This window comes from Pseudopipra pipra, chromosome 2 (assembly GCF_036250125.1).
Source record: "Pseudopipra pipra isolate bDixPip1 chromosome 2, bDixPip1.hap1, whole genome shotgun sequence".
NCBI classification, from domain to species: Eukaryota; Metazoa; Chordata; class Aves; order Passeriformes; family Pipridae; genus Pseudopipra; species Pseudopipra pipra.
In genome coordinates, this window is record NC_087550.1 from 28,363,306 (window position 1) to 28,378,320 (window position 15,015).

General features: G+C 48.5%; 1 protein-coding gene across 2 annotated transcripts; it reads left to right on the forward strand.

Moving 5' to 3' along the window:
* Positions 1 to 137: 137 nt before the first annotated feature.
* USP5 (ubiquitin specific peptidase 5) lies at positions 138 to 15,010 on the forward strand. Of its 2 annotated transcripts, none has more exons than XM_064644638.1 (20): positions 138 to 294; positions 1,737 to 1,862; positions 2,157 to 2,223; positions 5,064 to 5,197; positions 5,483 to 5,628; positions 5,933 to 6,117; positions 6,705 to 6,799; positions 7,314 to 7,507; positions 7,660 to 7,731; positions 8,971 to 9,052; positions 9,273 to 9,398; positions 9,836 to 9,989; positions 10,374 to 10,548; positions 11,800 to 11,888; positions 12,084 to 12,275; positions 12,828 to 12,971; positions 13,130 to 13,275; positions 13,362 to 13,512; positions 14,146 to 14,230; positions 14,401 to 15,010. In XM_064644638.1, exons 1-20 carry the CDS (start codon positions 187 to 189, stop codon positions 14,492 to 14,494), a joined length of 2,565 nt encoding a protein of 854 aa, XP_064500708.1. In that variant the 5' UTR covers positions 138 to 186; the 3' UTR covers positions 14,495 to 15,010. The 2 variants fall into 2 exon arrangements, with proteins under 2 accessions (XP_064500708.1, XP_064500709.1); XM_064644639.1 differs by having other exon boundaries at positions 12,084 to 12,206.
* Positions 15,011 to 15,015: the final 5 nt, after the last annotated feature.

Consider the following 15,015-nt stretch of genomic DNA (forward strand, 5'->3'; position numbering starts at 1 on the left):
TTGGTCAAGAAGCCCGGCACCACCCCCTGTGACGGATGCAGGGTGGCTGCGATTGGTCGAGCCGGCCGGTGGGCGCCACCAGCTCGGGCCTCAGCCTCACTGCTGACTGGCCAGAACCCACCTGATCGCGCCGGGCTGCGATTGGGCGGGGAGGGGCTGAGGGCGGTGCCGCAGTGAGCCGCTGTCATGGCGGAGCTGAGCGAGGCGCTGCTGTCCGTGTTGCCGTCCATCCGGGTGCCCAAGGCTGGCGACCGCGTCCACAAGGACGAGTGCGCCTTCTCCTTCGACACGCCGGTAAGCGCGCCCCGCCGCCGGCCCGCCGGCCCGCCTGCTCGCCCGGGCTACTCCCGCCGCGGCCGGCTCACACCCTGCCGCCCTCCCGGGCGCCGCCCGCGCGGGACCTCATGGGACTTGTGGTTCCCCGGCGGCTGCGGCGGCCGCACCGGGACGGCCTGCGGGGCCCTCGTGAACTACAGCGCCCGGCGTGCCCTGCGGCGCGTCCAGCCCGCCCGCGGCGCGCTGGGGTCTGTAGTTCTGGGACCAGGGCGGGCGTGGGCAGGGCGCTCTCCCCGACCAGCCGCGGCCCGGCCCGGCCGGCCCTAGGGAGTGGGTGCCCCCGGCCCGGACCCGCCGCTGCGGGGCCTCCCTGGGACTTGCGGTCCGGCGATGGGCGGGGGGTTGGGGCGCGCCCTGGGCCCGCCATTGGCGGCGGGAGGCGAGCCGGGGGTCCCGCCCTGCCGGGGTCTGAACCTCCTCCAGCCTCGCCGCGCGGTGTGGCCCGGCAGGCGGGGGCCAAGGCCGTGCTGTGTCATTAAGATGGCAGTGGTCCCTTCTCTAGCCATCTCCACCCCACCGGCATCCCTGCGTCTCCTGCGCTACCCACGCCCGGCCTAGGCGGACCAGGGGAGGCGCAGGCGGCAGGAGAGCGAGGTTCCCCCTTGGGCTTCTCCGCGGGTGCTCGTCCGGGCTGAGCCCCAGCCCACCAGAAATGGACTGTAATTGGAAGATACGGGTCCTTCGAGGAAGCGGCACATGGCATCCTGGCCCTCATCCCCTCCCCGAGTCCCACAGTGATGCCTAGCCGTGCACTGCCCACTCTGACTGTCTAAGCTGCTGCTGAGACCTTAGTGGTTTCACTCTTTCCAGCCTCTGCATTTGGGTCTCTCACCCCTTCAGTTTTAAAAGGATACTTCTGCTGAACGAGCATGGTGTTTTCCAGCTGCTGGGGGGATAGTGGGGCTCATTCTGTGTCTGTTTTGGAGCTGCTCACAAGCTTTTGAACCCAATAGCAAAAGTAAACAGTGGTCTGTTAACCTTATTCACACTGTAGCTTGGCAGCATTCCCTGTGGCATTGGGAATCATGCTCTTGGACAGGGTACCACAGTTTTGCTGGTAATGATTGTACTGTGCTCTGAACTTGTGAACTGTGAGTGCTAAGGGCCTTTTGCAAGGTAGACTCCTGGGGAAGCTCAGACTTTCCTGGTTCAGTAGCACCCTGCCATAAGTGAACAGGCAAATAGTTTTTTTAATATGTCATCATGACAGGAGTGCCTGTTGTGGGACAGCCAGGCAGGGGCTTGCCATCTTATTTCTGACTCGCTGCTAAGTGACTGGTATGTAGGAATGAGCTGTTGCCATGATTTACTGAGTAATGACTAGTTTTCCGTGCCTATCCTAGCAGCTGGAATGGCATTCTTTCCCACCTCCCTTCAGTTTTATTCCTCCTTCCTTCCAGGAGTCAGATGGCGGCTTGTATATCTGCATGAACACGTTCCTGGGCTTTGGGAAGCAGTATGTGGAAAGGCACTATCAGAAAACAGGCCAGCGGGTCTATCTGCATCTCAAAAGAACACGTAAACCGGTAAAAAATAAAAATACATATGCTCAAACTTGTTCTGAAATTGAGAGCTGGGCTGTGTCTCTTTATTCAACCAGATACAGTTTATTCTCCTCAGACACAACTGATGTTTTTCCTGGTGAATTGAGGGACACCAGTCCTTCAGCTCTGCTTGTGTTGCATTGTTGTATGGATTGCCCATGCTATTTCGGCCCAGCTTCCTTCTGTTCTCAGGGTAGCTTAATTTCAATCCTTAAGGCCCCTCACCGCTTGCCTGTCCCCCTAATTCTATTTCCGTATTTCTTGTCAATGCCATAGAAGGAAGAAGACACCAATTCCAGTGCTGGGGACCCCCCAAGGAAGAAACCAACTCGCTTGGCTATTGGTAAGGAAGTACTTGTGCACTCTGTGGTCCTTGTTGTTTTGAGCCAGCTCTCTGGAGCTGCCTGGCTCGTCTCTTTTGCCTTTACTCCTCTGGGCTAGTATGACTGGCCAAAGTAAGACTTCACGTTTTCTAATGTGTCTCAGGTGAATAGTTTCTGCAGAACAGTCATTGAGGTGGTAGTTGTGTTTTGTGTCCAAAGTTGCATCATGTTTTCTGTGGATAAATACATTTTGTATCCTCTGGCTCAGCTTGTTATGGTTATAACCAGAATGGGATTGTTGCTTAAACAGGATGTGCCCAGTGTGGGGCTAAAGGAAGTTTGAGAAAATATATAAGTCTGAGAAAAGTAAGTTTGAAGCTTCTGACAGATAAACTATTCTGTAAACTTCTCAGATATCGAACTAGTGTTATTGATATAGATGGGGAAGAAGTTAATGGTAAATGCTGTATTAACGTTTTTGGCTCAATAGGTCTTTGAAATACAAGGCTGATGTTGGAGAAAATACATGTGAACATTAAAATACTAAAAACAAGCCCTTTCTTTTTGAAGAACAGGGCTGGTGTTCCATTATTCTCTTGCACCAACTGAAAAGGCTGTCATGGCAATCAGTGGAGATGCTGCTTATTTGGTGCAGTCTCAGCTCGTAATTTCTGAACCATTATGGAGACACATAAAGCAGAGGACAGGAACATTTGTAGCAGTAACAGGTTCTTGGCTTGCTGGAAGCTGACCACTAGAGGGAAATCCAGAACCTGGACTGGGAACATCTTGCTTTTGGCTCACTTTTTCCACTGCTGCCGGAGCACAAACACTGCTATTAAGGCTGTCAGCTGCTCTCTGTTTGGATGGTGAGCTGAATGGAGTCCAAAAGATCACTTCTAGCAAAATTGAGACTAGAATCTATGTTTCTTCAGGTAGCCAGTGCTTTTATTGATACAATTATACTGCTTTTGGAGAGATGAGGCCCAGTCTGCATTATGAGTTACTTCTGCATCCTGAATTCTACAAAGGTCTTGAGAGAAGTGTTATCAGTGGGTTGGCAAATATCTGCCTGTGATAACAGTTTAGTGGTGTGAATGGATCAGGAGAGAATAAAAGAAAGTATTAGCCCTGTGACACAGTGGTCTTAAGTTCAGGAGAGATTTTTTTTATCTTTATTTTAGCCGAACTATGGTGGTTTAGCTAATCCTGACACAGGAGATTTTTTTAAAGTACTAGAAAGATTTCAGGGCAAAATGTCATTAGCTGCAAAATGTAGCCCTTGATCTCTCTGTACCTCATTCTCCCCTCTCCATGGAAAAAAAAAAAGAAATCTACAGTGCTTGCCTCCTATGCCTGAATGTTGGTTGAATGACTTTTGTAATCTGTGGTGCGTAGATACCATGGAAAGGGAAGCAGTGTGCCTCGTGGCAAGGTGTTGGCTATAAGTGGGGGGGAAAGGACTAGGAGTCAGTCTGCTGGCTGAAGACACTCTTCCTCAAATAGAGCCTCAGAAGGTTCATATAACCACTGAGGGAACCTCACCAGTCTGGTTTAGTTCGTTTAGATTTTGGGAATCGTGTAATGCCCTGGGGGATTGTGTATTGCTTTACTCTGTGAAGTGGTGACAGGAAATCTCTCTGGGCTGTGCCGAAGAGGCACAGAAGAGGATTATCTGGGTATGTTGTTGCATGATGCTGGGGACTGTTTTCAGGTATTTCTAAAATCACTGTATTCATAGGTAGCAGTTTGTGCACAGTGTAAAAATTGTAGGTATCTAAGGAGGGAGTTGCAGAAGATCTCATGGAACTGGGTGTTTTTGCCAATAATGTTTTAAGGAAATGCAGTAGTGGTTATCAGAACTGTGTCACACAGAAGATTCTTGAGGCAGAGACACTGCACAGCAAAAGCTTGTATTCCCTGCAGAGATTTGTTGCAGTCACAGATGTTCGTAGATCTGTTGCAGAGGTTATTGGAGCCACAATGTGCAATTGTTCAAGGAATAAAGGAAATTCAGTTTAAAAAGTCAGGGGGTTTAGGCTGCTAATAAACCCTGTCTGTCTTGCCCGTTTCCTTCTGGGATGTAGCATGTGAACACCTGGAGAACAGGAACGGCCAAGCTTTTTCCCTGAGTTCCTACATAATTCAGAAACTGTTCCCTGCTGTAGTTGAGGGAATCTGCAGAAACTACAGATGTTTTAGGTGAACATCCATCATGACTATTGGCAGCTGGCAAATAACCTTTTATGTATGGATCTCCCATTTCTGTTTCAACCTCTGGAAAGCAAGGCTTAAGTGTACATGAGAAACTACTAGCACTATACCTTTCCTAAGACTTTTTCTGCGATTCTGGATGTTCCAGGGGAGTTCCTGGTTCTTCTTGCTTGAGTTCAGGACTCTGAACTATCCTTTCTGGAAAAGGCAAGAAACAGAGGCAGGCTCCTTAAAGATGCTGGCAGAGCTGACCTGTGCACAGGGCTGCAAGATGATCTCTTCATGCGCATCTCCATTCACCATCTTGAGTCTTCTGGTGAAGGATGAACACCAGTGCTTTATCTTGGCTCTGTTCTAGAACAAGTGTTTTTTTTCTGGTTGTAGTCAGGGTCTAGAGACTCTTTTTAAGCATCGGTAAAAAGAGCTGGGAAAAGGCAAACCTGTTGTCATTGGGCTTATATTTGCTTCTGTGAAGTCCACACCGACAGCAGAAATTTTGGGATCCAGAAGTGGAAGAAAGGTTGTAGATCACTGATTTAGAGCTTTATCTTAGTCATAGTGCTTTATTTCATGTAAACTCTGGGTAAAGAAGCTTGGCGAGCTCTTTGGTTTTACCTGTTACCACAATGTTTTTTTCTTCTTGTAGGTGTAGAAGGTGGATTTGACATCACAGAAGAAAAGTTTGAATATGACGAAGATGTAAAAATAGTAATTTTCCCAGACCATTTGGATATTCCTCGTGATGGGCTGGAGGGCCTACCAGACATGGTCAGAGATAGGGTATGTTTGAGTGTAGGCCTGTGTTTTCTATTGATGAGGAAATGTACCTTTACAGAGAAGGAAACACTACCCTGTGAAAGGGATCCTGCAGAGCTGCTGTGAAGTCTCAGCTGGCAATAAGCAGGACTGTTCTGCATTTACACAGTTCTTTATATTATGAAGTCCTGGCTTGTGTGTGACTGAGGCTCCATAACACAACTGACTTGCCTAAATGTACAGTGTTGTGCTACTGGAAGCTTCTTTCCATGTGCCCTTCATGTTTTTTTCTTGCTGTCCTAATTCCAGATTGCCAGTGCAATTGAGGCCATCCTGACAGCAGATTCAGCCTCACGGAAGCAGGAGGTGCAAGCTTGGGATGGGGAGGTTCGACGTGTTTCCAAACACGCTTTTTCTCTGCACCAACTTCAGAACGACGTCCGCATCCCACCATGGTGAGCTTAGTACTGAAACTAGGTGTGTCCCAGACCTGTCCCCGTCACTTTCTTCTCCTGTCCTGCACTGCAGCAGCAGATGACACTGCTTTTGTGAGTCTCTGAGTGTGCCTTGTTATAGTAAATTCGGGGGAGATGGCAAACTAAGGCATTTCAGGATGCTCAGTGTTCTGAAATGAAAGAGGATTGAGATTGCCTATAGTGCAGGTAATGCGGTCAGCAGTGGGTAGTAATGGAGAGGGCTGGGGAGGTAGGATCCAAAGGTTTTCGCTCTGATCTCTTTTTCTCTGTTCCTTGTCCATAGTGGCTGGAAGTGCAGCAAGTGTGACATGAAGGAGAACCTGTGGCTGAACATGACGGACGGAGCCATCCTCTGTGGTCGGCGCTACTTTGATGGCAGTGGTGGCAACAATCACGCGGTCGAGCATTACCGAGAAACTGGCTACCCACTGGCTGTGAAACTGGGAACAATTACTCCTGATGGGGCTGGTGAGAAGGGGATCCTCTGTGGGGAAATCCCAGGCACACTCGGGCTGACTTGGGTCTCTGACAAGGCAGGTCAGGGAGGATTTCCAGGTATGGGACTAATGCTGCCCATCTTATGACCTGGAATGTGCAGTGTCATCCCATTGTGAACTTCCCCACTCTGATGTACTTCTTGTATGAGGTGAAGAAACAGCTGATAAAACCTTGCCTTCCTCTTCCACTCCCTTGTAACTGGAGGACTTTAGAATAGTTATCCAGGTTGCCATCTTATTTTCCGTGGTGGGGTGTTTATCAAGGAATTTTGTGTCCAAATCTTAAGCAGAGAGTATATGGCACAGTAACCCAATTTCCTCACTCCAACCATATGTGTACCTCTGTACCTCGATCAGTGGCAAAGTTGTTTGTCTTGTCACGTCGTTCAGAGGAATCTCAGTGTTCTGTGATGCTATTCTGCTGAGGAGGAAAAGAAACCCCAACTGCCCAGTTTGTCAAAACTCACAGTTCTGAGCACTCTGTTCTCTTCATCCAGCTGTGAATTTGAGATCATAGGCCATTATAAGTCTCTGTTTCTCCTCTGTGTTCCTGCATAGATGTCTACTCCTATGACGAGGATGACATGGTGTTGGATCCCAACCTGGCAGAACACCTGGCACACTTTGGGATTGACATGCTCAAGATGCAGAAGGTGAGGGGGAAGGGTGATCCTTCATAGGCTGAGAGGGAGAGAGTAGCAACTCTAGGTATTTTGGTTGGATTCCAGCTTTCTGTGACTATGCAGAACCATTCCTGATCAAGAAACCCTGGGTTTTTTTGTCACACAGAGAGTTATCTCATCTACCTCTCTTCTTTCACTGCCTTTTTTGCCTTTCTTTCATGTCCCTCAAGTTTATTTCCTTGGGGTTATGTGTCAGTACTGTGGGCAGAGACTCCCAGGTGCTGAGCTTTGTTCCCTAGATTCAGTGTTAGTGGGTGATTTCTATGCCTCTTTTCAAGGAATGGTTCAGATTTCTCCCGTGTTTGTCATCCTTCCTCTTTCTGTCACAGGTATTCAGATATATAGAAACAATTCTTGTTTCTTCCTCCTCTCTGAATAGCATAAACCACAGTGGATTTGACTATGTGTATCTCCACAACTTTTCACATCTCTAATGTGCCCTTGAGTCTGTCTTGAGGATTTTTCCTGTTCTTTCCCTCTGCAGACAGACAAAACAATGACAGAACTGGAAATAGACATGAATCAGCGCATTGGGGAGTGGGAGCTCATCCAGGAGTCTGGCGTGCAGCTCAAGCCTCTCTATGGGCCTGGGTACACTGGTATCCGTAACCTGGGCAACAGTTGCTACCTCAATTCTGTGATGCAGGTGCTGTTCAGTATCCCAGACTTCCAGAGAAAGTAAGTGAGTTTAGTCACCCTTTTCCATTAGTCTGGGATCAGTAGAAAGGTCTCCTAGAGCTGGGAGCTTCTGTTACAGTAATCATGCTCAGAACTGCCTCTATACTAGATGAACCTATATATCCCTTAGATTGTCTCATTTTGCTCTGCAGGTACGTGGACAAGCTGGAGAAGATATTCCAAAGCGCACCTTCAGACCCCACACAGGACTTCAGCACACAAGTGTACGTAGAGTTTTGGTGAGAGAAGGAAGGCCAAAGCTGCCTGGGTGCATCCCTTCTTTGCTGGTTTGTTCAGGTTTCTCCCTCACTCTCTGTTTCCATGCCCACCACCGAAGACACTGATCCTCAGTGATCAATAAGGATGTAAGCTAAGAAATTCAGCTGAATGCCCTAGGTGCAGAGGACAGAGAGCACCTCAGTGTTCATGGGAGGCTGTTAAATGAGTTATGTGGGAAGACAGTATTGTCTGTCACCCCAGGGGGATTTCTGGTAGGCAGCTTCAGTCTGCATAACAGCAAAAGTGCTTGCTGTCTGCAATGGAGGGAGATTGTAAAGAGCAAAGGAATATGTAGATTTAGTCAATTTTATTCTCAATGGGTAATTTATATATGCTTAAAGAGGCTTCCCTCAAGAGGTGTTGTGTGAGCAATAGCAGGAGAATATGCAGATGGAGGAACACAAATTTGGGAGGGTTTTACATTTTAAATACATGAAATCTATGCTACAGCTGCTCTAAAACGGCAAAGCAGCATGTGGAGGTTTGGGATGAAGAAAGGGAAGGTGGCATTTGTGGAAGGGAGCTCAGTGGGAGGGGTGGTTTCTAAATTTGGACAGCCTGGAGTGAGTTGTTCAATTAGAGGGGATTAAGATGAGACAGCCAGAAAGCAGAGGGAAGAATTGGTAAGGTTTGGTTCCAGACAAATGGCAGTATTGATGGGGAATGACTTGAGTGAAGTGAAACAGTAGGAGAGTCAGCATAGGAGGAAGTTCCTGAACACTTCTGTTGTCCATTAAGTGCCTCATGCAGTCATCCCTGATTTTTCCTCTGGGAAAAAGTGATCAGTCTGCTCACAGCAATGCTATTTCTGGTTCAGACAGTTTCCCTGTGCCCTGTTGTCTCCTGCACAGTCAGACAGACTGCTACCTTACCCGTGTCGGACTGCAGCTCAGTTTGGCTGTTACACAATTGCCATGTGGCTCAGCACTCGCTTTTCCTTTATGTGCTACTCAGTGTGCAAGCAGTGCTTGAAGTTGGTGCCCAAAAGTCCTGGTAACTTTGAAGTCAGTGATATCTCCTGGGGCCAGAGGGCAGACCACAATAAGATGATCTTGTCTGGTGCAGCAGAGAAAGCTGTTACCTGTGAGACTGACAGTGTTAAAGCTGGATGGGTTGCTGTGGCTCCCGGAGTATGTGGGATGGAAGAAGCTGTTTTGATGCTAACAGTGACTTCATCATTCCAGAGCCAAACTGGGCCATGGACTGCTTTCTGGGGAGTATTCAAGGCCAGCCTCTGCAGATGGGGAACAGCAGCCTGATCAGAAGGTGATCCTTAGATATGGCATCCTCTTGATGTGTGTGTTGCATGAGGTACTGTGTGTACTATGTAGGAAAGGAGAGAGAACCCTTTCTGCAGACATTTCCTAAGGCTCATTCCAAGACCGTGTCACCTGAAGAAAAGCATGGCTAAGAGTAGCGTGCTACTTGCCAGGACACATGCTTGGCAAATTATGACCACTTTCCTGTTCCACTTTGTTGTTTGCAGGGTATGCAAAATGGCATTGCTCCACGCATGTTTAAGTCCCTCATCGGAAAGGGGCACCCAGAATTTTCCACTAACCGACAGCAGGATGCCCAGGAATTCTTTCTGCACTTCATCAATATGGTGGAGGTAATGGTTGAGTCTATCTGTCAAATCATGGAAAAGCCAGCTTGGTTTTCTCCCCACAGCAAGGGTAAGGAGTGGAGGTGAGAAGCTGGCAATCAGGGCAGAGAGAGGGAGAGAACACAGGGAAATTGGCCAGCCAGCACCTGCCGAGGCAGAGAAGGAGAGATGCTTGGCCATGTTTTCAGGGCTGATTCCTTGGAGAAATCTCTGCTGGGAGTGGCACAGCTGGAGATGCAAATTTTCTTCTTTAGGAGCAGGAGTGCCATGGGTTCCTGGGGTAGTGAAGTTGGCTCTAGTTTCCTCTTTGCTGTCTTTTCAAGAGGACTGGGTACAGAAGTGAATACTCTTCAGCCACGTCCTGTGTGGGATCACTGCTACTGCAGATAGTTATTTCTGCCATTCTGATGTTACATTTGTCCTTCTAATCTCTCCTTCTTCAGAGGAACTGCCGCAGCTCGGAGAACCCTAACGAGGTCTTCCGTTTTCTGGTGGAGGAGAAGCTGAAGTGCCTGGCCACAGAAAAGGTGAAATATACCCAGCGTGTGGACTATATTATGCAGCTGCCTGTGCCAATGGATGCTGCACTCAACAAAGGTCAGTAATGTGCCAAGACCTGAACAGTAGCAAACTCTGTGCTTGTGTATTGTACTATTCTTACAGAACTCCTTAAATGAGAAGGGGACTTCTTTGCCACTTCTGAGGCCAGATCCTTCTCCTGCTTTTGTGGGATCAGGCTGATTTCTTCAGAGGTGGTGTGACACGGTGATGTCCCTGTGGAGCCTTTCCCTCAGACACCACAAGCTGGCCTGTGATTCAGCAAACCAGGACTGACTGCAGTAGCAGAACAGTGCTCTGGAAGTTATGCTCCATTGTTGATGGCGTGTATCTATAGGCCTGTTCCGCCCCTGGGTATAGCTTACACCAGTCATTTTGTAGGTACCTAGAGGTGGTCCTTGATGACTCTGCTTTATTCTCTAGATGAACTACTGGAATATGAGGAGAAGAAGAGGCAGGCAGAGGAGGAGAAGCAGCCACTGCCTGAGCTGGTGCGAGCCAAGGTGCCTTTCAGCTCCTGCCTAGAGGCCTATGGAGCTCCAGAGCAGGTGGATGATTTCTGGAGCACAGCCTTGCAGGCCAAGTCTGTGGCTCTCAAGTGAGTGTGTGTCAGCTAGGCTGTGACAAACTGGCTGTAGCTGCATCTTTGGGGACTACTTGTAGTGGCTTGGGGAAGAAGCATTACTGAAGCTTTGTAGTCAGCCACACCCTGGACCCATAGAAGGTTGAAGCAGAGTGGGAATCAGTCTGTCAGTGCTGGAGTGGTTGCCCCGAGTGGGCAGAACAGCAGTGTTGATGAAGTCAGATTTCAGTTACTGAGAGGCTATGAAAATACAGTGATATTCCAGAAAACTAGTAGCTTTTGTAAATGTAAAATTTAGCTTTAGAATCAGTACTGACAGTATGGCGACAGTGGTCTTGCATAGTCTCTCAAATTTCTTTAAGTTTTTATCTATTAAGATTAGAAAAAAACGCTGAGTGTAACAGATGCAAGAGTTCTTTTTAAGAATGGTAACTTAAGTGCTAGTAGCAAAGTTTAAAGAACAGCTTTAATTTTTCTCACTGCCTGGAGCACATGCAAGAGTGAAAAGGTAGAGTGAGAAGATTACAAATGTAAGCGGCTTTCTGCTGTGATGCTACTGTGTGTTCTTCTGCAGTGAAGAAGCTGGAAGTATTTTTCTAACAAATATTCTGTTAGTAAGAAATAGCTACTACAAACATCACATTGAAAAATAACATTTTGTTTTGCTTTTTAGTGAGTTGTGTTCAAACACTTTACCATTGATTAAGTTAGTTCTACAGCATGTTGCAGTTTTTCCCTGGTAATAAGTATCTTATCTCACAGGCACTTATCCCTTCACAAACATTCCCCTCTGTTTCATAGATTCCAAAATAATGTTCAATCAAATTCAGTTAACTTAAAATTCACTTCTGCTTCATATCCAAAAAAGTGCTCTTGTGCTTGAAAGCTTGTCAGTTCCTGCAGCTGTATCTGTTGGTCCAATAAAAGATATTATTTCCTCTACATTTTTTAAGGGTTAGACTTTTAATTAAACACCAAAATGTGAGGAGGCTTGTAAAATACAGGATTGGAGGGTAAGAGAGCATGTACTCTTTTTCCTCAACCCCCAAGATTTTGTAAACGTTGCACTCTGTCCCATCTTGTCAGGGCTTCTTTAGAAATTGTTCTGTTTGAGGACCTCTAAGCTCAGCACAGGAGTGCTGTACAAATAGGTGTATCCTCCTGGCTTAGAATATGCCTCTGCCCTACTCACTGATTTCTTAAATCAACTAGGTGCCCTCAATCGTTGCTGACAAAGTATTTAAAAATATTATGTGTCTCTTTCAGAACAACACGGTTCGCCTCTTTCCCAGATTATCTGGTCATCCAGATCAAGAAGTTCACTTTCGGTCTGGACTGGGTGCCCAAAAAGCTTGGTAAGAAGAATGAGAAGTACAGAACATATAGGTACTGGGAGTCACATATGGATATTGTGGTCATCATTGCAAAGAGGAAAGGAAGTACCCCAAAAGTTGCTGCAGGCATCCCCAGGGACTTACCCTTCAAGATCTCTCAACCAAATCCTTTGTTTCTGCCCCTGTGGGGAGGCTGAGCAAGACTTTATTTTGCAGATGTTTCCATTGAAATGCCAGAGGAGCTGGATATCTCTGCGCTGCAGGGAACAGGGCTGCAGGATGGAGAAGAGGAAATGCCAGACATCGCACCCCCACTGGTGACACCAGACGAGCCCAAAGGTAGCCTGGGGTTCTATGGCAACGAGGACGACGACTCCTTCTGCTCCCCTCACTTCTCCTCTCCGACATGTTAGTGATTCTCCTCCTCTCTTCCTGATGCCTGACTCATTTCCCTGCTCTCCTTGCCTTGTCTCCCATGCTAGCAGTTTCCCACTTGCTCGGACTTTCCCTGTCCCTCTGTCAGTGATTGCCGGCTGCCTCCCTTGCATGCCTGTTATGCAAGGGTGTTATTCAAGGGAGTTTGTTGATTCCTGTTCTGTGCAGGTTGGTGGGGTGGCATGTCTGGTGCATTTAGAGGAGGCAGAGCTGGGGTTTATACAAGATTTAACTGGTACAGTTATTTTATTTTCACAAACCACAGTGGGAGGTTGGGTTTGGAGCCTAGGGAGGAGCCAGTGCTCCCAAGTTCATGAGTTCAGTTGTTTTGTTCTTTTGGGATTCCTGTGTGTGAGACTGCACTTCTGAAGAGCAAGGGTGGTAAAGGATGAGAAGAGCAGAGAGATGGAGCTTGGTGTGAAATAAAGTCAGAAGTGGTGGCTTTGGAGGCTGTGTGACACTACGCAAAATGGAGCAGGCAGGGATGGGTGGGAGTGGGTGGCTCTAATCTCTGTGTTCCCACAGCACCCATGTTGGATGAGTCGGTGATTATCCAGCTAGTGGAGATGGGCTTTCCCATGGATGCCTGCCGCAAAGCCGTATATTACACAGGGAACAGTGGGGTTGAGGCGGCCATGATGTGGGTCATGTCACATATGGATGATCCAGGTATGCGGCCACATGGCCATAGTGAAGCTTAACTGCATCTGGGCCATGGTACTTCCTGTCCCGCTGCCACAATGGAAAACTGAAGTCGTTTGGACTTGGACTGTATCCGTCCCAGAGAGATCTAACTGTTCTGAGCTGTGTTCTGTTTCCTGCTGCAGACTTTGCTAACCCATTAGTTCTCCCTGGATCCAGTGGACCGGGGTCAACTATTGCCTGCCCAGACCCTCCTTCAGAAGACAGTGTGGCCACTATTGTCTCCATGGGCTTCTCCCGGGACCACGCTATGAAAGCGCTCAGGGCGACGGTGAGAGGCATGGGTGACATCAGAGTGCAAGGATATTCTCAGGAACAGGGATTCCTGAGTTCACTGTCTTCTCTTCTTCCTTCCAGAACAACAGTCTGGAGCGTGCTGTGGATTGGATCTTTAGTCACATTGATGACCTTGCAGAAGCTGCTATGGATATCTCAGAAGGGCACTCGGCAGCTGATTCCATCTCTGAATCCGTCCCTGTGGGTCCTAAAGTGCGCGATGGGCCTGGAAGTGAGTTCCACGCTGTAGGAATGTGGATTTTGGGGTGCAAACTCCACATGACTTTGTTGTCCCTGATCCATGCAGTACTACAGGTTTTAGGAGCAGTAACTGTCACGAAGCTGGTTTGGTTGTTGAAATAGAAGCCGAGAGGAAAAGAGGAGGAATGGTGATGTAGTCCAGACCCTTCAGGCTGGGTAGGAATTACCTGGAAGCCAGTAAGAGAGAGGCAGAGGAAGTGCCGTGTAGTGAAAGACAGGAAGGGCTGTGCTGCATTTTTTCAATTCCCAGAAGGCTTTTTTGCCCTTCAGGGAAATCTGGTTCCAGTCTGTGTGCAGAATTGGTGCCAGTGCTGCGGGCTGCTGGATGCCATATGGAGAGGGAATCCCTGCCTTACCCATCCAGCACCCATGGGCTAAATGAAAAGTTGGAAGAGAGAAGGCTAAATGGAAGTTACCATCATTTCCCTACATGTTTGGCCTTAAGACCACTCACAGGCACATTTGATGGGGATCCAGTTCTAAATTATTACCCAACAGAACTACCATCAGGGACCTTCTCTAGAGAGGGCTTTGCACAGGGTGTTTCAGAGTAAGATGCCTTTCCTTTTTCCCTGATGATCCTTTCTTCCCTCCTCTTCTCAAGAATACCAGCTGTTTGCCTTCATCAGCCACATGGGCACTTCAACTATGTGTGGACACTACGTTTGTCACATCAAGAAAGACGGCAGGTGAGAGGGATTTCCACAGCATAAGGGGACTTTGAGGTACTGCTTTAAGTCCCACCCTGTTTCTTCAGAGGTCTTGGGGGGATCAGGGATGAAAGCAGGTGAGGGGACTCAATGGAGTTGTGTCTTAACCATGGAATGGCATCCCTGAGCTCTTCTTGTGCCTGTTGCAGATGGGTGATCTACAACGACCAGAAAGTCTGTGCTTCTGAGAAGCCACCGAAGGACCTGGGCTACATCTACTTCTATCAGCGGATTCCCAGCTAGAACATCCTCTTGCTGTGTGTGGTGGGGGGAGAGTGGGCTGAAGGCATGGGGGAGGAAGGGGTGGGGGCAGTGAGGATGGGAGTAGGGTCCTTCTCTCCCCTGCTCCTCTTTCCCCAGTAGTCCCTTCATGGCCCCTCTGTGGAGACACAGGAGGAGACAAATTAATTGACTAATTGACTGGGGGCTGGAGCCCCTGTGGACATGACTGAAGAGGGTCCGGGGGGAGGGTGGGAATATCTGTTTCTCTAGGAAATGTCCTCACTGTCCACACCCCGGTGACACACAGCCCTAGTGCTTCGCTGCTTGGTGGGACGATGCCACCTCCTTGCTGTCCAGAAGGAGAGGAGGGGGCCTGTGTGTTACGTGTGGCTTGTGTATGGGGGGGGGGGTTCCTCCTGCCTGCCCTGCTGGGCGGGGGCGCAGGGCAGGCAGCAAGGTGGGCCACGAGCAGCGCTTCCCCTTGTGTGCCCTTTACATGCCAAAATACACGAGGGACAAAATAAAAGTCGAAATACCGCCTT